This window comes from Catharus ustulatus, chromosome 13 (assembly GCF_009819885.2).
Source record: "Catharus ustulatus isolate bCatUst1 chromosome 13, bCatUst1.pri.v2, whole genome shotgun sequence".
NCBI classification, from domain to species: domain Eukaryota; kingdom Metazoa; phylum Chordata; class Aves; order Passeriformes; family Turdidae; genus Catharus; species Catharus ustulatus.
In genome coordinates this window covers 18,534,259-18,561,869 of record NC_046233.1, presented here as the reverse complement: position 1 = coordinate 18,561,869, position 27,611 = coordinate 18,534,259, and the positions used below count along the sequence as shown (strand labels likewise).

The window sequence follows — 27,611 nt, the reverse complement described above, 5'->3', positions numbered from 1 at the left end:
GTACTTAATGGTGTTACACAATGCTTACACAGAAGACAGAAAAATATTAAATGTTTTTAGAAGTGTTAATACAGCTTTTCTAAAATAAAATCATTACAGACTTAAACAAGAACTTTGATTGTGAAGAGATTCTGACAGAGAAGAGGAAAAAAAAAGACAACATTCACCTCTGAAAGTGTCATGAATTTTCAGAGAGAAAGAATCAAACAGAAGGTGATGGGAGAAGGAAATGTGGTTTTTACTAATTCCCTCTGTATTACCAGCTCTCTCCCTTTCCCCCTTACATTTTTCCTGCATGATTTAGACACTTAAACATCTCTGTAGCAGACAGAAGGACATGGAGCTGTTGTACCATCAGAAGGTTTGAATTCAAAATTGGAGAGAGAAGCATGATCAAGAGGAAAAAATGGGTTTTACTGATTGTATCAGTAATCCAGCACATCAGCAGATTTCCTGGGCATCAAACAGGACTGAGGCAAAAGAGAATGCAGAGAGGTAAACAATAAATAATCACATAAATAAATAGATAGCTAAAATTTCACCTAAATAAATAGCCAAAATTTCACCAGGGCTGCCATTATTGATGTATCCCCTATATTTCTAGTCTGAAAATGGGTTATAGAAGCTAATTCCTTCTTCTTCCCATCACCCACAAAACCCCAAGATCCACAGCAGTTCCTTTTCCTGGGAAAATGGCACCAAACAAATCACCTCCAATTCTCACTATTTACTTTAGGCACCACCAAAAGTCTCTGAAAACCAAGGCAATTTATCCCAAATCCTGGCTGACAGGTAAGGAATTGCCAACTCATTCCACATCTAGACAAGCTAAAATGAAAGCACAAGGAAACATTCCCAAGGGATGTAAAATCTGAAGACTGGAATCAAGAATGCAATGACATTATTTAATAACAGCAAAGTTATACATTAAGAGGTTGTCCTAGTGGCTGATGAGGCTTCTGAATTACCCCATGTTGGATATCCCTCATGGTTATTGGACATATTGAAATTTAAATTCAAACTTGCTAGGAAAAGGGTAGCAGGGATTTTTCCTCGTTCCTGTATCAGTTTACAAACCGGTCCATGTATGCAGCAGCCAGAAGGGTGGAATTATCCAGGTACAACTGGCACAATCAGCTCTCCATGACAGCTGGAGGACATGCAAAAGCTTCCTGCCTCAGATTAGCTGGGATGCAGGGTAATTATTTCATTTTGGGGAGGATAATTATTTAATGGCTTTCCCAAAGCAAGGCAGTGCTGTGGCGCTGCATCATTCTGCTGCTGGTGCTCGAGGTGGGGACGAGTTTGGTCAGCTATGAACTGATATAAAAATGATGCATTTCAGCATCCTGCCTGCAACTCCAGCAAGGCAGTCCTGCCCTGAAAGGGGGCCAGCTGGAATTATGCAATGGATCAGGGTGACATTTCCCAGCAGCAAAGCTGATGTGGCTCAGTGAATCTGGGCTCCTTTCAGCTCACAGAACAGGGACAGGGAAAAAAGGGATACAGCCCATGAATTCCCCCACGAGTGACTCTGAAAGAAGGGGAAATCAGGCATGAAGAACAGACTGAGAGCCTGGTGTGACAGTCCCCACTTCCCCTGCCTTTGAATCTCACCTATTTTTACATTCACAGAAAAATTTTTAATAAAAACCCCTTCATTTTAATAGCAAATATTTCCTCCTCTTAATTTGAAGGATGTATCTGCCTTTGATTCCCTTTAAAAATTTTTAAAAGGCAAAAAAATACTGCCACAAACATGAAAATTGTTGATTCTTCTCACTGGTTTAAGATAGACATATCAGGTTTGTAGACAATTTTTGAAAAAATTAGAAAGTTGCTCATGGCTGTGTCCAGTGGAATTTTGAACATCTGCAGAGAGGGAGACTCCACAACTTCTATGAGCAACCTGTGCCAATGTTTGACCACCCTCACCACTCATTCAAACAAAAATTACTATTTCTTTCTGCTTCCCAACCAGATAGGAAAGGGGATAGCTCTAGCAGAAGTAGTTAACAAAGCTAAATTTAACCACATTTATCTGTGTAATTAATTTAATTTGGACCACAGCAAGATTTTCTGATTTCAAACTACAAATAAAGCAACTGTTAACTTTTAAAAGTTAAGAATATCTATTCATAAGGTCCTCCACATGTAATTTAACAATTCCTATTCTAAGGAACCAAACACTGACAGACATTTGTTGTTGCATTTGTACATCACAGTTCAGTAGTGACTCCATAACCTAAAGATATGAATTATTCCTCTCCATCTCCTAACCCTTTCTGGTTGTCTAATTTGAACTTTTTCCTTTTGTAATAAATAGTCTATGTTTTAAGACAAAACTAATTAAAACAGAAGGCTGGAAGTCTTTTAATTTAAACAACTCATTTTGAAAAATCTCTCCATTCCAAATGACAATAATTCATGGCTGGATTTAAGCAGGGGTGCATTAATGCACCACACCACAGTGCCAAGAATGAACTCTGCCTTGTTATGAAACTACTGATTAAATCTTAGTTATGATTAGGATCCTCCAGCCTTGGTGTTTCAGATGAGATTAAACTGAATTTTACTGGCACAGATTTTTCTCCACATTTCCCTCAGAGGAGTCTTGGCATATTTATTGCACTATAAGACATTATTCATCTGTATTTAGGCACCTTCCTATTGTTATTGATCCAACCCATTCCTACACTCCCTTAAAACATGTCATTACATGACAATTTAGTTCTAAATTTGGAATATTCCCTATTCCCTTTCCAGATATGGCCACTAAAACCTGCCCTCTTGTCCTTTTGTACAGCCCCAGGGAAGGGACAATGGTTGGATTTATTCTGGTGCCATCCCAGCATCCCATTTAGAAAGTAACCTATATAACTTTAATCAACAACTAATTTACTTTAAATATAGTCTCAGTACAAGGATTCTGTTTGAGTTTGCTAGAAAGAAAGCCTCAGCATTTCTGCCATTACCAATATCAGCAGAGCCCAGACCAGAGTGACAAAGGGACAATTCCTAAACCAAACTGGCAAAAATCAGGAGCAGATTAACTAATTTTATAAATTTCTATTCCCAAACTGTCATGAGCAACAACCAAGCTGAGCATTTCTCATTTCAAAAGAGAAATTGCCCTTAATGGCAGGGCTGTAATTGGTGCCTCCTCAATGGCACCCAAGAGCTGCTGCCTTGGGTTAGATCTGTTAAACTCAGGTTTTACTGCCTGTTGGTCCTGGACTGGCTCTGTGAGATGCAGACACAGAAAACAGGACAGAAAGTGCTTGGGGTGGAGCCCAGCAAGGAGGAACAATCCAGTTCCAAGGCAATGTCCCCAGTTCAAAAAGCACATTTCCAAATTAAACCCACAGGATTTACATGGGGTTGGCCAACATTAAAAGCATTAAAGCATCTTCCTTGGGGCTGAAACCTCACCTTTTAGGTTTAAGGAAATATTTTCTTTGTTCTAAGCAGCATTTCCAGTTTGGAAAATGTCCTTGGAGTCACTCTATGACACACTTCAGTCATTTATCAACAGATTTTTCCCTCACATGTCAATCCTTTCTTCCACCAAGCCAACAGTAACATTCCATGATTCTGACCACGTGATCCTCAAAACTCCTCACCTTTTATTACCTACTAAACTCTTGTAATCAAAATAGATCACATTTTTTAGAAACACCTCCACTGGTAGCCTGAAGTGCCTCTCATGCCTGTTTTGGCCTGGCCATTGTGCACAAATTTCAACCACAAAGTGTGAAACCCATCTCCTAATCCATGGTATCGACACATACCCACTCTCATTTCTATTTTATTGCTTCCTCTATGCTTTTTTAAACTAATTAGAAGTGGGAAGACCAATCAACCAAACATGCCCTTGCACAAAAATCCAACTAAACCCAGTCCCACCATCTGAAAAATATGAACTGTGATAATAATCATAATGTACAAGAATTTAATCATGCATTAAATAACAGAAAATGCATGACCTTTACAGATGTGCATCAAGAACCTGAATTTCCATAAAAGAATGAGAATTTACAGGTGGTGATCTGTCCATCCAGTTTTCACATGCAGAAAACTTATCAATACTCTGGGGATTGTCTGTTTTTTTGTTAAATAGAGCCAGATAGGAAAACTAAATTTCTAGAAATACCAAACCAAAGCAAAGATTAATCTTAATACTTGCTGCCTTTCTGGTGGCACCACAGCTACAAACAATTTGTACAGTTGAAAGAGCTAAATTTAGTGAGTGCAAAGCAAATCTAGCTACATGAAAAAGGAAGTTTTTTCACTTGATTGAACTCCTGATTATAGCCCATCATAATTACAGATCTCTGTTAATAGTACTCATTTCCAGAGTAAGGAGAAGGTTCTTCAAGCACCCATCTCCAAAGGAGTCTAAAAACACCAAGAGCAGATATTTCACTGCTGATACAAAATGTGCTCCTCTCTACCAGCATGTATCAGCTGGAACTATTTTTAAATTGGTTTTGGTTCGTTCCGTTTGGGGTTTGGGAGGCAAATGGATGAGCTCAAGTGGATATAATCTGTCAGAGCAATGCTTAGCTAATATAATTTCTCTGAGGGATTTTTTTTTTTTTTTTTAATGATTGGTGGGATAATGTTTGGGATGCATTCTAAATCCAGTCCTCTGGCCAGGCCCTCTCCTTGTCAGGACACCAGGAATGATGCCTTGGCTGGGCAGAGCAGCAGACGGAGGCTGCAGCCAATTTGTGCCTGATTATTCATTCAGGAGGAAACGGGACAGCAGTGATGGAGAGCTGGAACATCCTGTCCCTTTTAACAGAAAAACCCTCCCAGAAAAATCTTGTTTCTCACCTCTTCCAAATGCACAGCCCCTATCACACCACTGCCAGCCTTTGGAGTGGGGGGAAATGGAAGGGGATGGAATAAATGAAAAACAGGGGGAAAAAAACAAACAATGGCGTAAAAAATCTGCAGAGGAACTGTTTAATATGCTCAAGATTTTCCTTAGGTGCTATAGGCAATGAGCCACATCTTCTGCCCAATCTCATCCAGAATTTCCCAAGGACAAGGTGTCCCAATGTCCCCACAAGGAGCCAGCCACACTCTGCTGCTCTGTTTGTACCTGCAAGGGTAAGGCAGGCTCACAGATTTATTCCATTTATCCCATTCCACTGGTTCCATTTGTCAAGGCAGGCTCACTCTACTTATTCCATTTATCTTAAATTTTTATAATTTCTAGAAGGTTCTTTTCCATGCAAGCTGTTTGCACAGCAGCTCTGTCATTTTTTCAGTGATGCTGAGGGACTGGATGGCTTTGGCTGGGTTAAAACAATCCAAAAGCCTTTCCTTTGAAAAATTCCTGTTGCCTCTGCAAGACTCCAGCTGGGAAAAGGATTTTTGGGACACATCTCCTGCCTGCTCTCATGCCCCTGAGCTTCTAGATCCATTACAGGCACCTGCCTTTGCTCCTCATGGACCCCTGGTAACAATTCTCCAGGATCCCACCCAACCTAGAGGTTTTGCTGTCCCAGAACCACCTCTAAAAGCAGAAAGGCCCAGGATTTTTGGACACCTTCCCATACTCACAAATAACCCAGAAATAAAACTGACTGTATCCCAAGGGAGCCAAGAGCGTCACACACAAGATGAGCAAACTGGAAGCTTGACAGAAAAATGGGCTCTAGCAAATTCGAGCATAGATTTTACTTATCATATATTTAATACCAATTATCTCAGTTATCTGTGACTCAAGAAGAAGGTAATATTTTGCTTACATTAAAAGCAAATTAATAGATCTTGGGAAGTGCAAGGTCAGTCACAAAGAATAGAAATGAAAGTCAATTTAAAGTCTTGCTCAAGTCTGCAAATAACTCCTGCCATTTATTGCTCTGAAGTCAACGCATTTTCTGTCACAGACTTTATTCCTGATCCAGTGTACTTCAGATCTTGTACCATTTGCAGTTTTTTGGTGACTGGGCACTGATTTTTCTCCCCCAGAGGAATAAACCACATTGGAGCTGTGAGAGTAAAAAAAGAAAACCTACTAAAACTGCATTGTATATGAAATATATATTTGCACAATATAAATCTGAAAGGAAATTAATTTCCTATTTCATTATGAGGTGATTCACCCACCACATTGATTTCTAATCAGCCTGTTTGTGTACCTTGTAAAACCAGCACCATTTTCTGTGAAATTGGTATTAAATCACCACATTGGAAGGTATTATCTTCCTGTTTCTGTGACTGAAAACACAAAGAAAACCCACATTAAAGCAAAATGTGCCTGAAGTAATTGGTTTACACCAACTCAGTAAAAACAAAAGCTCCCATCAGGAAAACATGGTCCCTGAGAATATACCCTGAGAAGTGCTCACCACATCCCCACCAGCACATCAATCAGCTCCAGGCTGGGATGGCTCCACCTCAGCATGGAGCCAGAGCCATGAAAAGGAGCCCAACCCCCCCAAATCATTCATTGTGCCAACATGTTTAAAAAAAAAAAAAAAAAAGAAAAAGAAAAGGTCCTAAAATGCTCAGACAAGAAACAATATTTATAAACCCTGATGAAAACACTCTGGAGCTCCTTGCAGGAAACAAAGATTTTTAAAGCCTACACTTTTGGGAAGAGCTGGAAGTTATCCCCACAATGAGAATTTTCTCATGCAGTACAAGAATAAGAGCATGAATGTAAAATAAATAACATAAAAGAAAATTCTATGCAAGGCATTAGGAAAAACATTTGTTGCATCATAGCAAGTTCAAAATCTAATTGACTCCATTTCATACCAGAAAGAAGGAAAAAAAATCCCTATGTATAAAATTATAATAACAAAAAGCTTCCAAGTTATTTTAGACTGCCTAAAACCTTGCAGTGAATATTGATTCCAACAGGAATTAATGGAATCTGCAATTCCCAAACTGAAGGCAAAGAAGGCCATGGTTTATTACCGTGGATTCTGTCACTGAAGGAAATGTGACACAACAAAGATGATGAAATGTGATGAAAATGAAGAAAGAGAATTTAAACTTTTAGCTAATATGGGAATTGGTGTCAAGCAGGATTATTTATTTATCCATCTCCTTTTCCTCTGTCCATTGGTTGCTGGGGCAGCACACTCACCTTTCCTTGGCAGAAAACAAGGAACAAGGGAGGGAGCTGCTGTGCCCAGTTCACCACAGTGCCAGCTCTGGGGAGGGCATGAGCTCTGTCCCAGCACATTCATGCCACATTCTCTCCCTCCAGCATCTGGGTCCCTCTGCAGGGAATCCCAGATTTCCTCTGGCAACCAGGGCACCAAATCCCACAGCCTTGGGTACATGGCAGAGGGAGAAAATTGTCCTGTTCCCAAATCTCACTCTTCTGCCCCAAATCCCCTCTTCTGCTCTCAAATCTCCTGTTCTACCCCCAATCCCCCCTCCTGCCCCCAATCCCCCCTCCTGCCCCCAGTCCCCCCCTCCTGCTCCCAGATCCCTTCTTCCTTGGCAGCTGACTCCATTCCACCCCTCACAACTCAGAAAAAAATTGAGATTTCATTAAAGCCCAGCTTTTTTTTTTTTTTTTTTTTTTTTGCAAGACAAGCCCCTCAGGCCAAGGGCAGGAAGAGCAGGATGGGATCAGGGCCTGAGCCAGGCTTTACAAACCCCAGCCTTGCCTAAACACAGTTATTTCAATTATTAAGTCAGCTGCTAATTTAGGGAGAAAATTTGGTTTTGTGTCTCTCATTCTACTCAACCCCACTGGCAAGTGATGTGTGAAGATCATTACTTTCTGCTAATTACCACTCTTAATTACATCATCTATTATCCCTAATAATTATTATTTACACAGTAAATAAGATGGACACTATAGGTTGGGTTTTTTTCCTGCCTAATTTATCCTGAGAAAATGCTTAGCAAGGGCTTTATAAAAAGTTTTAAATATGTTGGGGGGAATTTTTTGGGTGCTGATTGTCTTGTTTATATTTAGAAAGATTTTCTGGCCTGCATTGTCTGTTCCCATCCATAATTTATAGCTGCTTATACACTTGTGTAACACTGGGAAAAAAGTACCAAAAAAATCATATTAAGATAAAAATTTACTTAAAACAGAAATTGTTTCACCTAGGAAATGAAACCTCTTATAAAATGCACAAATTTTTATTAATCAGTTCAATCAATTTTCAATCAAATCAACAATATTTTTCATTTTAAATGGCTCAAATGAACCACTTAGCTGGAGATACAGACAATATTTTAATGCTGTCTCCTGAGCTCTTCAAAAAGAAGAGCACACACAATTTTCACAAATTTCCAGAACCAAACTAATGTGCTGAAAGCAGCCAATAAATGACTTAGAGCACTATCCAGAAGTTGTTTGATTCCTGGGATGCCTTTCCTGATCTAAATCCACCCTCCTGGTGCCACCCTGGAAATCACACAGGGTATCAGAGACAGGAAAAGGAACCCAACACCTTCAAATCATTCATGGTGCCAACATATTTTGTTAAAAAAAAAAAAAGGGGAAAAAAAGGTCCTAAAAAGCTCAGACAACAGGGAGCAATATTTATAAATCCAGATGAAAACACTGTGGGGCACCTTGCAGGAAACAGTGGTTTTTAAAGCCTGCACTTTTGGGAAGAGCTGGAGGTTATCCTCAAAATCTGCTAAGCAGATTTTCCTGTGTTTCTCCTGGTATCCCACATTTTGTAACTCATTGTACCCCTAAGGCTGCAGGATCCAAACTGTAACACCTGGAGCAGTTTCATGATTCCAAATTCCAAATTCCCTTGGTCTTTTTCAGACAGGGAACAAAATGAGGATCCTTGAATTTCTCTGACAGGTCCTCCCAGTATGTTTTTCTGAGTCATTTTCTGGATGGTTTTAATTACACAAGGAGAGGATTTTAGGACTCCAGATGTATTCCACACTGCAGGAAGGTGATTCCAGCTTGCTGCTCCTTCCTCACCCAAAACCAGTGGCACCGACAAGGAGCTGGTGCAGTGCCATTACAAGGGCTAAGATGAAAAAATATTTGTTACTGTTTACTGCTTTCCTGTGTTGTTATATGAGGATAAATCCTCTGACAGACCTATCCTTCCATAAAATACTTGTCAATCAATCGGCACTTCTCCTCCTCGCCAGCCTTAAAACACAAATTCTGAAGTCGTGACAGAGTGTCTGAAGGGAGAATTTACTTTTGAGCACTGCCTGAAGGAAGAAAGCAGAGATAAACAATCATTCTGAAGGATGAATTGTCACCAAAATTCCCTCAAGCCCTTCTGTACCAACACTAGCACTGCACAGCTCCCTGTGGACACAGCTTGGATTTGTGGGGCACACATGGTGCAGATAAACAGGGAAAACCACTCTGTAAACAGAGGAGCAGAGTGTGAACTCATGCAATCAGTTCTGCTGCCAGTTCAGAATGAGCCCTGCCCTTTTCCTTTCCTTTCCTTTCCTTCCCTTTCCTTTCCTCTCCTCTCCTCTCCTCTCCTCTCCTCTCCTCTCCTCTCCTCTCCTCTCCTCTCCTCTCCTCTCCTCTCCTCTCCTCTCCTCTCCCCTCCCCTCCCCTCCCCTCCCCTCCCCTCCCCTTTTTCCTTCCTTTTCCTTCCCTCTTTTCCCTTTTCCCCTCAATTTGCCCTGCAGCTCTGTTTTTGTGGTTCTCACTCCTTTTCCCATCATTTCTTTCGCTCCCAAAGCTCTGGCACAGGCAGCTCAGCCTGGACTGGCCACTGGAGCACCTGATAAATAACAGATAAATGATAAATGACAGATAAATGATAAATAACAGATAAATGATAAATGACTGTTAAATGATAAAGGACTGATCTTTTCCAAAGCCTTCACATCAACAGCTAGAGCCGCCACCTTGATGTCAGTGGCAGGGAAATAGAGAAGGAATAAACAGGGTTTAAGCTGTGCCAGTTACTCTGTTGTCATTTAAATTATCATAAATGAAAGCTTTCCTCAATCTATACTTACTAATTTTTTATATTTTTTTACCACTTCTGTGCCCGTTTCTGTCCTCATATTTTGTGTCTGGAGGGGCTTTTAAAGTATTTATTTTGACTCATTTTTAGCAGCAATGGGGGAACTAAGCTGGATGAAATAAGAGAAGGGTTGAACCTTCATGTGCAGCAAAAAAAAAAGGGAAAATCATCACAGGAAGCAAAGGGCTTTAGAATAGGTTCTAAGCAAACCATACCTGAGAGTAAAAACATCTTTGCAATTCCATATGCCAAAATAACTCACAAAGGCAGTTTGGAGGTGAAAGGCTGTTTTCTTATGGTTCTCCTTGGAATAAAAAAGGGGATTCTAGTGACAGATAACAGCAGTTTCATTTAGCAGAGTGCCCTTGGCAGAATGCTCTGCTGCTGTAGCCTCAGGCCACAGAAACTCCCTGATTTTCTGTTGATAGGTGTGGCCTAATCTGATCTGTTGGGGCTTGAGCTTTTGTAAAAATGCAATTTAAAAAAACCTTTTCTAAGCAGTCAGGGTCTCCTTCTTCCTTTCCATGTGCAAAGCAAAACTTCAAATAAATACAGAGACATATTAAAAAAAAATATGTATATGTGTATAAAAGTAGATAGATGAAGGAAAGGTCTATTCTCTGTCAGATGAGAATTAGGGAGCCACAAGTCACCAGTTAAAAAAGTGACATTTCAATCCTCCTTCCCATTTCTAATAACTTTACAGATTAATGTGGGGAGATGTATAGAAAAATCCATAAACATACCTACTACACCTCAATTTTTGAAATTATTTGGTAGGAAACTTCCAAATATCCACATTCCCCAAAAAAGTTAATTTTTTTTTTTTTTTTAAAGATGACTTACTGTATTGAAATTGTTGGAATTATGAGTGGTAAAAAGAAATGCCAGGAATTTTCTGTTGGCTAAATAATATATATATGTAATTATTGAGACTTTTTTAAAAATCTGATTAAACAAATTTTAAAAGGTCAATATTAATACAAGTATTTCATTAATAAAAAAATAAATAAATCTCAAAGGAAGAAGCATATTCTGCACTCAGCACATCTTCTCAAAGGCTGTTCCTGGCAGGAACATTGTGTCTCCCAACAATCAGAGAGCTGTTCTTGCTTGGGATGCAAATCTATCCTCCCAAATAAAAAGAACTTTCACCTGGCTGCCACATCCATGTTCCCACTACCAGCAAGAGACTTGCATCAATTCTTGCAGAGCAGCTGTTGCGCTAAAATCTTATTTTCTGTCCTTGCACCATTTCAATTTGTAGAATGTCATTGTTTCTTTTGCCTTCTCTAGATAATGGGTGTCTGATATAATATTATCTACCTGTTCTGCCTTTCAGCACTCTTTGTGTTTTATTTCATTTTCTCATTTAGGTTTTATCCAACAACAGCCTTTTTGTCCCAAAAGCTTTCTCAGCTCACATTCATAACTTAATGAATATTTACTAACATATAGACCAACATATTTTTATTTGATTTTCTTTGGGGAAAGGGAGTGAATGTGGAGGAGAGTGAATGCTTTGTGCTTTTCTGTGACATCTCTTCCTTTGGTTCAAGGTTTGCCACCACATCCTGCCACACTCTGCAAATGCACCAAATCACAGCCAGAGCAGCACTAAAAACTCCTCCTGGAAATCCAGATACTCAGCCAGCACAGGCAAAAGCAGCCTTTAATCCCTCAGCACCCATCAAGCAGCAAATAAAAAGTTGGTGTTAGATCCTCACAATAACAGCTCCAGCTGGGACTTTTCCACTGGTGCTGAAAATCCCTCATCTAAACCCTCATTGTGGTGTCTTCTTAATCAGGCACATCACACCCAGCCAGCAGGAATCACACCCAGCCAGGAAATTAAAAGAAGAAATACCTTTCTAATTAAAACTGGAATTATGAAAGCGAGAGCTGCACAGCAAAGTTCAGATCAGTGGTTTTGGTGTTTGGAGTCTCTGTTTCATCACTGCTCCTTGATGTCCAAGATCAATGTGCTCCAGCTCCAAGTGCAATCAAAGTATTCCCAAAATGCAGATTTTGCTGTCAGAGTGAATCTCTGCAGTCCCCAACACAGCTCACAGGCAAAATTGTAGGAAGGCTGATTTTATTTCCATGTGGAAACAGGAATAATGAGCAGAAAGGTTGGCTGGAGAACAGCTTCACACAAACAGCAGAAAAGTTGCTCTGAAGCTAAAGGGATGCAAAATCAGCTCACCCAGCAACTTAATCTTGGAAAGCAGTAAAAAGAGCTATATTTAATGATGCCATTGTTCAGTTGGAATAATTTGTGTTTAATTTCTCTGGGAAATTCAAATCTTTTATGCCAAGCACTGATATTATTCCCTTTTTATATTTTTATCAATGGTTCAATTGCCCCTTAATCAAAAGACAATGCAAGAGGGAATATTTCTCATTCAGCAGAGCATCTTGACTAATTTTATGGTCCCATATGTGATCCCTCTGAACAGAAGTTCACACAAAGAGCAATTTACAGCACACACGTAGCTGGAGAGCTAAAAATAGAATATGCAAAACTCAGTCTTGGCAGCAGAACCCTTACAATGCCCTTTGGGTTTCAGCTGATATTCACAATTTGATTAAACATGCTCTAAGAATGAGTGCACGAGCATGCATTCTGTATTAGCAGGAAGGAAAAGAATTCTGTATATTTATCCTGGAAACAACTCCCTCAGGTATTTTTTACAGCATTTATTTGGTATGCAAAATGGGCTATGGAACAATATCTTGTATCTTAGAGTTCAGCTTCAGCTTGTTATAAACTGTGAATAAAATTAAATCCCCTGAGGTTGGAGCTGTGGTTTTCATGGAGTCCATATTGCAAAGCTTTAGCTCATAAGATCTAAAAGATCACCATTAATTTTAAACAGATAAGTTCAAGCAGTCACTGATCTGCATCCAGAGGATTTCACCCCTTTATCAGTTTAGAATCAGCCTCTGTGCAAAGCTAAAAAAGCACTGAAATGGTGAAATATTGACTCTTTTTAAGAGGCACAGAGAACTAATTCCAGCAAGGAGCAATGCAGCCAAGTCAGATTAAGAAGAAAAAAAAAGAATCAATGATATTAAGACCATTTTAGAACTAGTATTGACAAGAAATGTTTCAGTAAACCACAAGAAAAAGATTTTTTAACCTAATATTGCTGATGGGGAAAGTCTGGTGATTTCCCATTTGCTCTGGGATTCAGAGGAGGTGATCTGGTGTGGAAGCTGAGCAGAAACACTTCGGTACTGATCTCAAAATGAACAGCAAAATCTAAAACTCTGTACAAGCCTCTGCCAGTCACACCTGACTGAAAAAACAACCAATTCCCTGCTGCTCCCTGGGAATGAGGAGAATTCTGCTGGCACTGGGAACATTCTCCCAAAGCCTTCCCAAAGCCAAACTCTGTGCCTTGTTTTCATCCTGGGTATTCAGGGTGTTGAATTCTCTTTCTCAGGAGGAAGCACCTAAGCTGACTTAGGCTGTAATAACATTTAAATAACCAAGGAGTATTTTCCTCTCCCCAGCAATCAAATGCTACATTGATTTGGGAGAGCAGGAATTACCCAGAAACAGCAAACTGTTCTTGATGCTTTAGAAGTGCACAAATGAAATTCAAGGAGGTGCTGCCATAAAACAAACACTGTGTGATAACTCAGAGTGGATGTTTTCTCTGATTGTGTTTTTAAAGACCACTTTTAAAACACACATGAAGTACATGCCTGGCTTTATTCTGCAGCTCAGCACAGACCTATAGACAGGACAATACATATATTCATAAACTAAAAAGAAAAAAATCTATTTGTTCAGCAACATTAACATTCAGCTTGACCTTTGAAAGAACAAATCTATTGGAATTGCAAAAATTTTCGGCCTCTTAATTAGCCCTGTACAGAAGAATCCAATGCCACAAGCAAACAGCATATTACCATTCTGGCCTCCTGCACAGAGTGAATAAAATGTAACTCACTTGAAACCAGAATGAATAAAGGTCATCAACCTCGCTGATTTAACCAATCCAATTTGTGCTCTTTGAGCATTAATTGAAATTTCTTAGACACACAAAAATCATTTTGCACATATGAGGGCTCAGTGAAAACCAGATGTGTTACCATATACTCATGTTCCAAAATTTATCTGCACTTGAAATTCCAAATTTATCCAGGCCATCCCAATCTAATGACAGCAAGAGATTTTTAAATGTCGGGTGGTCTTTAATAAATCCCTGTCCTTGAAAAAAACAAGAAAATATGCAGTTTTTAGAGCACCTTTCTCATTTTGAGGATGTCAACAGTCATGTTGAATTCATTATGAAGTTCTTTATGAAGTTAGCGCTTCATAATCAACAACAAGATGTTAAGGAATTAACACTTCTCAAAAAAAAAAAAAAAAAAAAAAAAAAAAATTACACCTCCTTCTGCTAAGCCTCACTCAACCGCCCAAAGAAAACCACAGAACTCACCAGGATCTTTGTGGTGTAGGCGCTGTTGATAGCGATGGCGTTGACCAGCAGCTCCATGGTTTTGGCAGGGATGGAGTCAGGGTCGGGGATCTCCTTGTAGTGCACGTCGCCCACGTAGGCCTGCACCACCGTCATGCGGTTGGTGGTCAGCGTGCCCGTCTTGTCCGAGCAGATGGCCGTGGCGTTGCCCATGGTCTCGCAGGCATCCAGGTGCCGCACCAGGTTGTTGTCCCTCATCATTTTCTGGGGGGAAAGCCCACCCAAACCCAAGTGAGGAACCCTTTGCGGTTGGTTTTTAGCCAGGCTCGCTGGGGAGAACGCGGCGTTCTCCAAACCAGAGCTCTGGTGGGGCCAACAACCCCAAACCCCAGTTACAGACAGCCAAGCTGTGCCCTTCCCAGAGGTAATTTTGCCTTTGATAAACTAAAAGAGTCACATCATTTTCCTGCTGTAGGTTTGCATCTTAAGGAATCGCTGGAGCAGCAAAGATGAGTCAAAGAACCAGAGATAACAGCGTTTTGTAAATGTTATTGTTATAGCAAACATTTGGAGTTTTTTTAACACTGCTTGGAATGCCAGGATATTGTCTGGCAGCACAAATATGGACCACACATTTTGGGGGAAAAGCAAAAGGGTGTCAGAGGAAGGACATCAACAGAATGAGAAAACATTTTCAAAGCAGCTACATTCTTTATTAGCGAAACCCCATTTTGAGACTTGCTCCTTTTTCCTAATAATTGTGATATTTGGCTACATTGAAGCCAAGAGATTCCTTCCTAAGCCTCCAAAGTTAATTTGTTTACATGCCAAATGGAAGTAAACTTTACAGCATCTCTTCATCTAATATTCCCAGAATGTTTAAATCATCTGATTAAATTGCTCAAGAAATCCCCAAGTCCAGGAGGTTAATCCTATTTAATTTCCTAATAGAACCATTTACACTGACTTCAAAGAACTGCAACTGCATTTAAGAAAAGTAAATGAAAGCTTCAGTGAAACTCTTAATTTCTTTGAGAAACTCCAATTTCTCTGAGAAGTCTTCCTGAAGACTTCAAATCTTTGTCAAATCTTTGTACAATTGCACGAGAAATTTTGAATACAAAATTATTCTATATCAAAAGAATGGACTATTTTCAGAGTACATTCTGCTCAATAAATTCCTGGTTCCTTAGAAATTAAGTAGATATTTCTACTGCTTGATATTCCTGCACTGTGCAGTTTTAAGGAGATCTGTTGGAAGATGCATTTGCATTTTTGTTAGAAATATTTTCAATACAAGTTTTTCTTTAAAGCAATTTCATGAACATTTTGAGCACATAATTTTCAGACCATTTTTCATCTCATCTGATAAAACCTGAGCAGCAAACTCAAGCAAACAGCACTTTTCTCCCTGGATTATTTTGAATGTCTCTTACCTTCACAGAATAAGCCAGAGAAATAGTGACAGCAAGTGGGAGCCCCTCAGGAACAGCAACCACGAGCACAGTAACACCAATAATGAAGAATTTAACAAAATACTGAACGTAGACAGGAGTGCACTCAGGCAACCACTGCTTCTTGTTGACCACAAAGGTGTCAATGGCAAAATACAGTACCAAGATGATGACAGTGATGGCAGACATCACCAGACCTGGGAGGAGAAATCACCAGTTACCATAAACCCAACCACCACTGAGAACACGAGCAGTTAGAAATTGGGATTTGATAGGAAATTCTTTCTTTGTGATATTTTTCACCAGTACCAATAACAATGATAAACTGTACAATGAAGAAAAAAACATTTCAGCAATTATACATTCCAGTGAACAAGAAATTCTAGGGAATTCATTTTTAAGCACTTAGTGCTGCCTTTAAAGCTTCCCAGGCAGTGCAGGAGTTCTGCTGTCACTTAAGCTAAGTTTATTTAATTTAGCACATTACTTTGCCTGGTACAACATTTATCTGTCCTTTTAACCCCCACCTTTTACAAACTACTTGTCTATCCATATTTAAACACCTTTCTTCTAAATAAGTATTTCTTTAGAGGCTTGAGCAAAGGAGTCTCCCATAGTTTATGCTGCTGTATAAAACACTGTAGAAAAGCCCTACAGATGTGTCTGGGTGAATATAAAGAGGCAATAATGCAAATTACCCACAGGACAGTTTTTCACTGGGTTTGTTTAAAATGTGACTAATGCTACTGTTTGCAAGGTGTCCCTTTTCAAGGGAACATCTGCAGAGTGTGTATTTTCATGAGCAGAGGTTCCAAAGAGACTGAGACACCAGTAAATATTTCACAGAATTGACAAAATATCCCAAACATTCCATCCACTCTCCCAATAGCACAGACTGCTGGGATAGCAGTCCTGCTCCACAGTTTTGTCCCTGGGTTTGAGTATATAAATAAAAATTCCATTATATCCTCAGCTTTGCCTTGCTCTGACCAGCCCTGTCTGGCAGCTTTGTGTGAAGCACTTAAACCTGCATTTTGGAATAATTTAATTTCTCCCTAATGAGATCGCAGAGTAGAAGGAGAATGCTGTGAATCTCATGTCTTGACAGCAGTTTTAAAAAAATTGGTAAAGCTGAAGGATGCTAAGGTTGACAGGAAACAGATGAGTCAGGGAGATCACTCTGTGCCAGAGGATAAAGGAAAACCCATTAAAATATTGTACAGGCAAATACTCCTGACAACACAAGACATCCCCATAGATTGCTCAAAGCCAAAGAAAAACCAAATGAGGCAATGATTAATTAATTAAATTCCTGTTCCTTGCCACATTCTGGTCAGAAATCTCTGCACAATTACTTTAAGGGCAACATTCACGTGCCTTCCAAAATACCAAAGAGAGCAGGAGTCGAGGCAGAAGGTATTTAATCCAAGGAATTAATCATCAGGGGAAACAAAGGAGGGAAGCTGGAGAAATATGAACAGGGACAAGGCTTTAAATTGGATATCAGGGATGATTATCCCAGACTCAGTCACACTCTGTTCAGGCAAAGGGAATTGGCATCAGGGGCTATGGGATCAGCTCCTGTGATGAACTTAAAATTAATGGGAAGGGGAAAACCAGACTGGGGATGAAGGCTGAGGGAGATGGAACAGAGGTAAAGGGATCTTGTGGGGCTCAACCAAGGATCTGAGATCAAAATCTCTTTAACACCAGGAGAAAAACAAACCTAAGGAACTTTAGGCCCTTATGGAAGATTTCCACTCTCTACCTACATGTTGGAGAAGTGCTGCTTCCAACACCAGATGGTTCTGGGTACAGGAGCCAAAGATGTGTCGTGCTTGGGGAGAAGGCAGGAATGTGGATATTTGGGGAGAACAGAATGATTTTGGAATCCATGAGAGGGAAATACTGTGTGAGTGATATTCTGAGATGGTATTAGAGATTCTGAAACTGTGTACTCCCAAGTTCTGAGGGGAGAGGAAATTAAATACATAATTACTGCACTTGGGAATATTAACTCTGGGAAAAGCTGCATTTCATTTTGATTCAAATATTCATTACAATCCAAGTTGCCCAAAGCTCCTTGACAGTCAAAGCTGATTTTTAGGAGAATAAAAGATCTTCAGCACCACATACTCTCCTAAGAGCAGCTTTGTGATGACCCATTTCCAAATTTTGCAGTCAAAAAGGGCCTGTCCCCTTTCAGAGCCATTTGCTCCCAGCTCTTTGCCTCCTGTGACCCAGAGGGCTTTGGTGTCCCCCAGCCATACCTGCTTTGCCAATCTGCACTGCCAGCTTGGTCAGCTTTCCCTGCAGGACGGATTTTTCTTTCTTGTGCATGTTGGATTTCTTCTTGTCCTTGTCGTCTCCCTCTCCCCCCTCGGCGCTCTTCAGGGGCTGCATCTCCATGGCAGCAGCCCCGTCCTGCTGCTTGGCTGGCAATGCAGAACAAAGCTGTTACTCCAGAGCTTCCTCCCCTCCTTTCTCCGTGTCATCTCCTGAATCCAGCCAGCACCACAGTGGCTGGCTGGGCCCATCTCTGCCAGGACACCTTGGCTGCCGTGCCAGGCCCTGGGGACGCAGGGGCTCAGCAGGACACAGCTGTGCCAGCACATCCCTCAGGACACTTGGGGACTTGGGCTGGAAACCCACGCCTTGGGTGCACCCCTCATCCTCACCCCACCCACGACGCCCTGGGCCATACACATTTATGTCACTGAATGTCTTGCAGGTGACTTGGTGCTGCAGGATTCCCTGGAACAGCAGAGCTCAGCTGCTCTGGCAGATCCGTATTTCTCGGAATTTTGGGATGTCTCTTAGAATGCAAGGCCCCCTCATAGCCATATTTCCAATGCAAACATTTTGAAGGCAATGTGGCTGCACAGATGGCCCATGTGTCACCTTGGTGACCAGGACACCATGCTCTGCCATGGACTGTTCCAGAAAATCCTTGGGTTATAAAGTTTCCTCAGCATTCTGTGATGGAGTGACTCAGCCCTCGGGTCTGCTGGTGGTGGCATCATCATTCCCCCAAAAACCACACATGGTTTCAGGGCTCATCCCTCCTTTCCTGCCAGAATGCCAACAGAAGGAAGCTTTATTTTCAGGTGTTTCTGAGAGGCAATGACATTGCAGTGGATATATGTGCATGTGTCTGGTTTGTAGTGAGCACAATAAATAAAATAGGATGAGATGAAACAGCTTTGCTTTCATGAAGAGATTGTACAAGACCATGCTTGTTTGACCTGGAAATCTAATTTATCTACCTAGCCTGAATGCTTATTATTTAATAGCATTTTATTTGGTCCTTCTGTACCATGAACCACTGAGTTTCTCTATCCAGTTTCTGAGCCATCACCTTTGCAAGGTTCAATATTACCCGAGAAGAGAAAATTATTGTTTCATTTGGTGTAACCCAAAGAGCTCTTGATAGCTGTGTCTTATAATAAAAAGAGATCCATGACTTTGCTTCAGAGAAAGTAAAATATTGATTCCAATTTCTCCCTGACATTGTATATTAAATAAGAAACTCCTAAGACTCTCAATCTCCTTGTTGTTTATCCTTATAAAAGGCTTTTACACTGCTAGATAACACCTTGGCTTTAAGGTTTCCTCTTTTTATTGCTGTGCCTTTTCCCTGCAAATGAAGAGATGTCCAGACAATGCCATCAGACACCAGAGATGATGAGACATACAAAAACTGGGCTGGAAAATCACTAACAGTACGTAGGATACACAACTTGCACAGGAAAAATGAATTCAAATGTGCTTTGTGAGATGAAAGCAACATCTATGAATGGTTCATTTAAAACACTCCTCTCCTAAATCTCTGCATTGTGGAGTTACATTCTCCTCGCTGGGTTTTTGGTTGGGGTTGGTTGTCTGGGGCTGTTTTGGACATTCTGCACGAACAATAGGGGCCAGTTTCACACACAGGCACAGGTCACAGGCTCTCACTGCACTTTGGGACAGGACTGAACTACATGCTAACAATACGATCCACAACCTCCTGAATAGGAAAGAACATTACCTTTGTTCTGGTTGTTCTCCATATTCCCATCCTGCATCTTGCCTAAATGATGAAAAATTCCAACAGACAACAGACAGTAAACAACCTTCAGCTGAGACAGAACACGAAAATGGGATTTTATACAACGGGAGACAAAAGCCATGAGCACATCACGGGCACCTGGGCACCTGCCTGCCCTCACACCTGCACTACAGCTGGGCACATCCAAGGAATTCCAGCCAAGCTCAGGCCGGTACTCCTTAAATGATAATTATCAGCATGTATTTTTGAGGAATCTGCATAAATGCAGAGGGGAAATTAATAAAGTGAATCTAGTGGAAAGATGAATGGGAATAATATTCCTGAGCTGATGTTCCAGAGGGCTGGGACTTAAAAACTCTGGCACACACAAGTATAGAGTATGAATTCCTTAATGTATTCCAGAATTAAATTAATCATGTTACTAGACTGAAGAAAAAATAGAAACAATAGTGTAAATAAAAATAAATAAATAAATAAATAAATAAATAAATAAATAAATAAATCAGATTTTTAAATTACGTTTTCCTCACTTGGTTGTACTTATTAGCAAATTTCTTCTGGAAATACAAGTGCCAGGCGACCTAAATTCAGATTTATCCTGAACATAGATTTACCAAGTGCCTCTTTGATTTCCAGCTTGACATTTTATCCACAAACAGTTTTACCACAGTAAAGTCCTTATTCCTTTGTGCCTTTTTTAATTGGAAATGTTATTTGAAAGTGTGTATGAAACAAAAATGACAAAATGGACAAATCACATAGAAAAATTTCGTATCCAGAATAATAACTAAATATTTTCAAATGTACTCAAAATTTCTTGGTGCGATCCCTGATGAAACTTTCACAGTAATTATATGAATTTATGGCAAAGACTACAACAAATATTATTCCAGAATGCATGACTGTTTTTTGGTTGTTATGTAAAATGCACAATAAAAAATGAAGCTAAGGAAAATTAAGTTAAAACACCATTACAGGATTATTGACACATTCTAATAAGAAATATAATGAGAATTTATTAAAAAATGTGCCAGCAGGTACATCTTGTTCTTCTGTCTGCTAGGTGGATTCATTTTTTCACTTTGCTGTGAATAAATAATAAAAAAATGGAAAGCTAAGATGCATCTCTTGCATGTTGGCCTTTGCACTAAGTGGGAGAGCAAAAGTGACCAACTCAGTCCTGTATTTGTCAAAAACAGATCCCAGTGTCACACTGGGACATTCCAAAGTCCAGCAGCAGAGCCAGGGAAAGCACATCTTGTGACCTAAAATCATCTCAGGGCTCAGGTGAATTACTGCAACAAGCCCCTGACCATTACCTGCTTGTCTGTATCTTCAATTCTATTCCCACCCTGGCAATAACAGGACTTTAAAAAAATTCAGAATCCACCTTCCAGAGCTTTATCTTTGCACAGGAGATGAATCCATGAACCTGAGCAATACCAGGCTCATTTCCCAGTGAAATTCCCTAGAAAACCTTTGCCTGTGGGGCACACTTGGACTCAATAGCTGCCTGGTGGCTGTTTTTCTTAGAAGGGCTTTTAATAAAGTTACTGGAAGACGTAAAATATCTCTGGAGGTTTGGATTTCTGGCTGGAGCATAAAGCTTTCCCTAGGAACTGGAAGACATTAATTTAGAGCAGGCAGTCTGCTCGATTTCCTGCTCTAGAGATCCTTCTGCAGAGTGCAATTCCAAACCTTGGATGGCAAAAAATTGAACAATATTCAATTTTCAAAAAGATAAAAATCACCAACAAAGCCCAAACGTGACTGCCTCAACTGGTGAACACATCACAGAGATTATTTTTCTTTGTAAATTAAAATATGTACTTTTAGGACATATATTTGATATTTAATAGCATAATTATCATAATAAATTACACTAACAATTGACTGGCTACCTGAAAATAGCAGTACACAAAACAAACAATCATTAACAACAGTTTAAACTCAGGTATTTAAAAAATACATTTTTAATATTCCTAATTACTGCATTCAGGTTATTGAGGGGGGGAAGTCATCACAGGGAGTGACAGTTCAGTTATTTAGACAGAATAACAGAGAAAAGGTAATTTGGGTAATCAAGATAAAGAAAAGGAAGCTGTAAACTATTTATATCCTCCTGTGCCAAATAATTTTAAGGCTGCATTTTGCTATACAATATGAACAAGTAGTTGAAGGCAGAAAGAAAGGTGATAGAATCACCACTGCTGAGAGATCCTTTCTCACAAATGCTCCCCCATCCTCTGCTCCTGGGTGCATTGTTCAGAGTCATCAGAAGGATGAGTATTTATTAATATTTTGCATAATGTGAAATAATTCTTTTAAAATATAATAATTTTTACATAATTCTGAAAATTATGTAAAAATTCCTTTTGGAATAATAAAATAGAGTAAATGTTGTTTGGGCTGGAGAAATCCATCTGAGTTTTTTATCACTTTTCTAAGCAAGGATGAAAAATCAGAAATTTTAGAATAGCATTTCTACCACCACCTGCATTCTACAGCTGATCAGAAAGTTCTGAACTTAAATAGAAATATTTTTCACATGCCTTTGCCTCACTACAGTTCCTGTATTTTGGAAAGGACTCGTGGCACCTTTACTGACTAAATTCTTACTATAAATTCATGGACTTGACCAAATAAAATTCCCAAGAAAAGCCTCCCCTTTACCTGCTGCAGCCCTTGAGGAGGGGCCAGTGACACAGAATAACAAAGTTCTAGCACTATTTTGGAAATTATTTCCCTCATTTGGAAATTATTTCTAAATTGGAAGAAGTGCTTGGAATCAACCAAAGAAAATAATGGAATTTTGTTCCAAGTGCTGAGAAGGAACCATTCTGTTAAGCAGGAAGTTTTAGATAATTCTTCTATGCATCCAATGAGAAACTTCAGAAATATATTGAAGTGTAAATAAAAAATCTATAAATAATATTTTTTTTTAAAGTTCAAACTGCAAATTGCTTTGCAGAAGCTGAAGTAGCTCAGTACTACACTGGGATTAGCTGTAGATGTAAAATATTCCAGCAGAGATTTCTCTGAGTTTGGCAAGACGTTTCTATACCTTTTGTACATTTTCTGAACACACATTTAAGTAGCAAATTCTCTAGGTTACAAATGCCAAAAAAACCCCACAACCCACCCTGGAAATCCTGATTTAGGAAGGTGGCAGTGCTCTACTGGAAGGAAATCAAATTTGGGGTAATTTGAGCTACTAGAAGGAAATCAAATTTGGGGTAAACAAGCTGTAAACAGTGATTGCTGCTTCCCTGATTTTCATTTTTTAAAATTACCTTTACTAAATATAATACTTTGGAATGAGATGAATTTTCCTTTACCTTTCTGCAAAGTTGTCTGCTCTGTTTATGGCCTTAACTTGCAACCTTTCAAAAACTGAACATATTGTCCACAGTGCTGACAATGAGGTCAGAAACAATTCTCTATTTTGATCTCAGTTCCTAAAAATTAACAGAATTTATAAGAGTTCCTTTGGTGCAGCACATAGTACACAGGCTGGGTCACAAAGTAAATGAAGAATTTATCACTACAGGCTCACTGGCTGAAAACACACTTTCTTTTGTGTCAATTGTGCATTGACAATTAAGAATAAAAATATTCTATCTGAAATGTAATTGGTTAATTTTCAAGCAACAACATTTCCTGAGCTTGCTACTTATTCAAGTATATATATATATATATATTTTATTTTAAGATATTTTCTACATAAAAGTATTAGACTTTGGGTAAAATTCTTGTTTCTTGTCACACCTCAGGAAGAATTTTCAGACTTTAAGAAAATATTCCTTTCATCCAGACCAAAATAGTATGTAGATGAATTTGAGCTTTTTGCTTTGTAATTTATCCTCTTCTTCATTTCTCCCCTCCAAACCATATCCACATTTTAAGTGTTTAACTCATCAGCAGTGCTAACTAAGAAGTTACCAGAAATCTGGATTGGCCATTTCCCAGATAAATCCAAAGCACTCAGACCTCAGTCCGCCGGTCTGAGTTCCCTCTGAGCTCCTGCCCATGTTGATCGAGGACCAGCAGAATTACTGAACTGCCTCACCTCGGAGGAGCTAAAATCCAAAACCTCCTAAACTGCACCAAAAATTCACTCCACACTGCACAGCCCTGAGTTTGTATCTCTCAGCTCCAGGATAAACACGGACAGTAACTCTGCTCCTGACTGGAGGGAGGATGATGGAAAATCACATCCCTAATTCCGACACTGATCTAATATCCCCTGGAAGTCCATTTCCTCATTAAGCTCAGCATTAAGCCCAAACACAGCAGGGGCTGAGCAGGCAGCCCCAGGTCTGAGCAGAGCCAGGCTGGGGCAGCACAGCAGAGAGGGGCTGAGCTCTGCTCCCATCCCTCTGCAGGATGTGCTGAGGATCCAGGGCACTGCACGGGACTTGGTTTGTTTTACACTCACCAAAGTGGAATTATCACAGAATGGTTTGAGTTAGAAAAAACCTTAAAACCCCAATGCCACCCCTGCCATGGCAGGGACACCTCCCACTGTCCCAGGCTGCTCCAAATCCCATCCAGCCTGGCCTTGGGCACTGCCAGGGACCCAGGGACATCCACAGCTGCTCTGGGCCAGGACCTCAGCACCCCCACAGTAATGCAGAATAAAACACTGATAATTCATTCCCTGGTTCTTGGTCTCTAAGGATCTGGAATCAGGATGATGGAGGTCCCTGCCATGCAAGGAGATGTAGGGATTGTAAATCCTAGTTTTCCAGAATGGGTTTTAAATCTGCTTATATGTTTCTTTTAAATGATTTGAAAATAGGCTCAAAGATTTCCTGTGTCACTGTTTCAAATAAGATCCTACAGCAATAAATCCTGGTCCTTGTTTAGCACCTGATATTGCTGTCAGAAACTCTCATTTCACATGTGAAATGCAACCTGCATGGAAAAAAAAACTTCTTTCACCAACATGATGAAAAGTAGAATGACTACTCGGTATTTTTGGCACTGCACAAGAGGGAAAGGTTGCTTGGCAAATAAAGGCTCATGTGTCTGATTAGCAGCAAAATACAGCTGATGCCTACACTAATATTGACCTATTCAATCCAATTTAACACTGGAATTTGACTGTTAGGAGAGACACTGAAATATCTGTGTGCTAACTCGCGGGGTCAGGCACTGTACTGGGACACAGTCAAATCTGGCTGCAGCAATGCTTTGGTTTGGGTTAGTTAACACAGGCAGGCTCAGCAGAGGGCTCACACAAATACCCACAAAACTCCTCAGTGCCTCCTGAAACAGTGCTGAAAACAGCAAAAGTTGTTCCTAAGACAGTGTTGGTTGAAATGGAGACAGATCCCTGATCCCAGCCCTCTCTCAGAACGGTGTGAGGAATTGTGAGAGTGAAAAAGAGGAGAAGCAGAGACCTTTGTCATGGTGCTCCTCTCTACACCTAGGCTGAACAATGAAACTTTATAATTAAACTTCAGGTGAATCTACCCAGAAGTTTTGAAAGTGGCCTGACTTATCTGCTCATTGAACTGCAGTTTTGATGGCAAATAAATCAGGATTCCAAACTCTGCCTCTGCCAGGCTGAATTCGTGGGAATGGAGCTGCAGCATCCCCGTACCGAGCTCTGCAGAGCGTGTGGAGCAGGATCTCTCAGAGTGCAGTCACACACACACAACATCTGTGCGGGTCAGCCAGGGGAGAGGGAGTTTGACACAGTCAGGAGAGAAATCCATCAAATCAGACAAGCCGGGGGTTGTGACGTACCATTGACTAAGCTGGCATTTGCATTATCAGTGGCATTTGCACCTGCTGCACCATCTGTGGCTGGAGGAGGGTGGGAGGAGGGATGGGAAGAATCTACTGAGCAATAATGGATAAAAAAAAAAACAAGAAACAAACAAAAAAACACAGAAACAAAACAACAAATAATGAATAAATAATAACAACAACGCGAACAAATGCACGTGACAGAGCGAAAAGCCTTCGTGGCTTTGTTTGCTCCCAAAATCAAAGAGTTTGAAATTAATTAACACAAATTTCCAAAGCAACGTGGCACTGGGAAGGTGTCACAAAGCAAGCTGAAAACTCAAATAATAATAACAACAACAATAATAATAAAAGATAAATATGAAACATGTTTAGCAAAGTTAAAGGAGTCGGTGAGACCTGACTGTGCACAGTCCTGTGTACATTGCTTTAGTCCTTTTAAGTCTTATTTTTTGTACTTTAATGTAATTTATACATTTTTTAAGTGGTTGAAATATTTCCTTTGGGGTAAATTTGCACAGTGCATGGGTAGTTTTAAAATTTGCATTTAAAAATGCATTATATCTATATCTGTACATACTTCTACAGAGTAAAATGGTAAAAACATAGTATTTAAACATATTTTATGTTTTAAATAAATTTGCACATTATGATTTATCATCACTGATGCATCCCAGTCTAACAGGGCTTAATCCATGTCCTGCCATCACCCAGGAAAAATACACATTGAGCTGAATAGAAACATGGAATTCTCCTATATTTTATGTGGAAAAGGGAAATATAATCTTAAGGAGAGTAATGGGCTGTTTTAAATCCAGATAATGGACATGACACATTTCCTGGTTTGTGGTGACATGAAAGAAGAACCAGAAAAGAAAACCCTCTTCTTTTTTTTAGCAATTATCCATATATTAGAGAAAACCGGACAAGAAATCTTTCCTAACAGGAAGGTGAAAAGCTTGGAAAAAGTTTTATCATTTTACTGTGTTTTTTGTACTAAAGTTCAATAAATTAGTCTCTGCAAATAATAGATACAATTTATTTTGTTTTGTTTCTGGTGGTTAATTGCTCACAATAGAACCAAGTCCTCCCATGGATCCTGACTGAGACTCTCCTACAGGAATTATTTCCTGCTGTACTGGGTTGGTACTGCAGAAGAATGGGTTGATTTTATTTACAAATGGCAAATTGGGAGAAGAAAATAAACAGCTCCCAGGATTTAAAAACACACCCTGTGCAACTTCGTTCAGGAAAATTTCCATTGCAAATTTGATTACTGTGGTGGCAACGACTTAAACTGTTTTGGTGACTCGAGCTTGTTCTTTATTCCGTTTGGATCCCCACCCCAACCAGCACAGCATGAGCTGCTAACAGCAAATCAAGTATTGCACCTTAAATACTTTGCAATTTACTTCTGGAGAACAGCTGATTATTCCAGCTGAACGTGGAGGTTTGCAACACCAACAATGCCTGCACACCAAAAGATTTGGCACCAGCAATTTGAAATGATTTGAAATCACTCTTTAATTTCAGCTCGACTGATTCAGAGACAATTATTTCAATCAGCAGTTCCCCCCTGATTTGCACATTGGATGGGGTACAGTTCTTACTCTACCTGGAAGCTTCTGTTCCTCCTCCTGTTTCACACCTGCATGATGATTTTTAAAGTGTTAATGACAATAAAAGCACACACCCACACAGACTGAAAGGGGCAGGGTTTCTGAGAACTGCAGGTTTATCTACCAAAGGTTTAAATTTGAATTAGTGACTCCATCTGCCACCAGCTCTGCCCAGGCACGAGCACAAAGCTGCCAGCAGCATCAGAAAATGTCGAGGAATTCTCTATATTACGGATTTTTTATATCATAGCTATTTCTACAGAGCCATATTCCATTAAATTCTGTGTCTGCAGCCTAACACACCTCTGTAAGTATCTCTGTCTCTGGGTAAGCTACAG

General features: G+C 39.9%; 1 protein-coding gene across 6 annotated transcripts in view; it reads right to left on the bottom strand.

Moving 5' to 3' along the window:
* Positions 1-27,611, bottom strand: part of ATP2B2 (ATPase plasma membrane Ca2+ transporting 2) — a 221,890-nt gene that overhangs the window by 56,023 nt on the left and 138,256 nt on the right. For 4 of the 6 annotated variants that reach the window (XR_004419303.2, XM_033071630.2, XM_033071631.2 and 1 more), the window contains exons 7-11: positions 25,652-25,744; positions 19,877-19,918; positions 18,117-18,281; positions 15,829-16,043; positions 14,414-14,656 (exon numbers count right to left, since the gene is read on the bottom strand). Coding sequence is in view for 5 of the 6 variants with exons in the window: in XM_033071630.2 (XP_032927521.1) it covers positions 14,414-14,656; positions 15,829-16,043; positions 18,117-18,281; positions 19,877-19,918; positions 25,652-25,744 (758 nt within the window). In the remaining variant the exon portion in view is untranslated. The remainder of the gene's footprint in view (positions 1-14,413; positions 14,657-15,828; positions 16,044-18,116; positions 18,282-19,876; positions 19,919-25,651; positions 25,745-27,611) is intronic. The other 2 variants (XM_033071629.2, XM_033071632.2) reach the window with 2 other exon arrangements.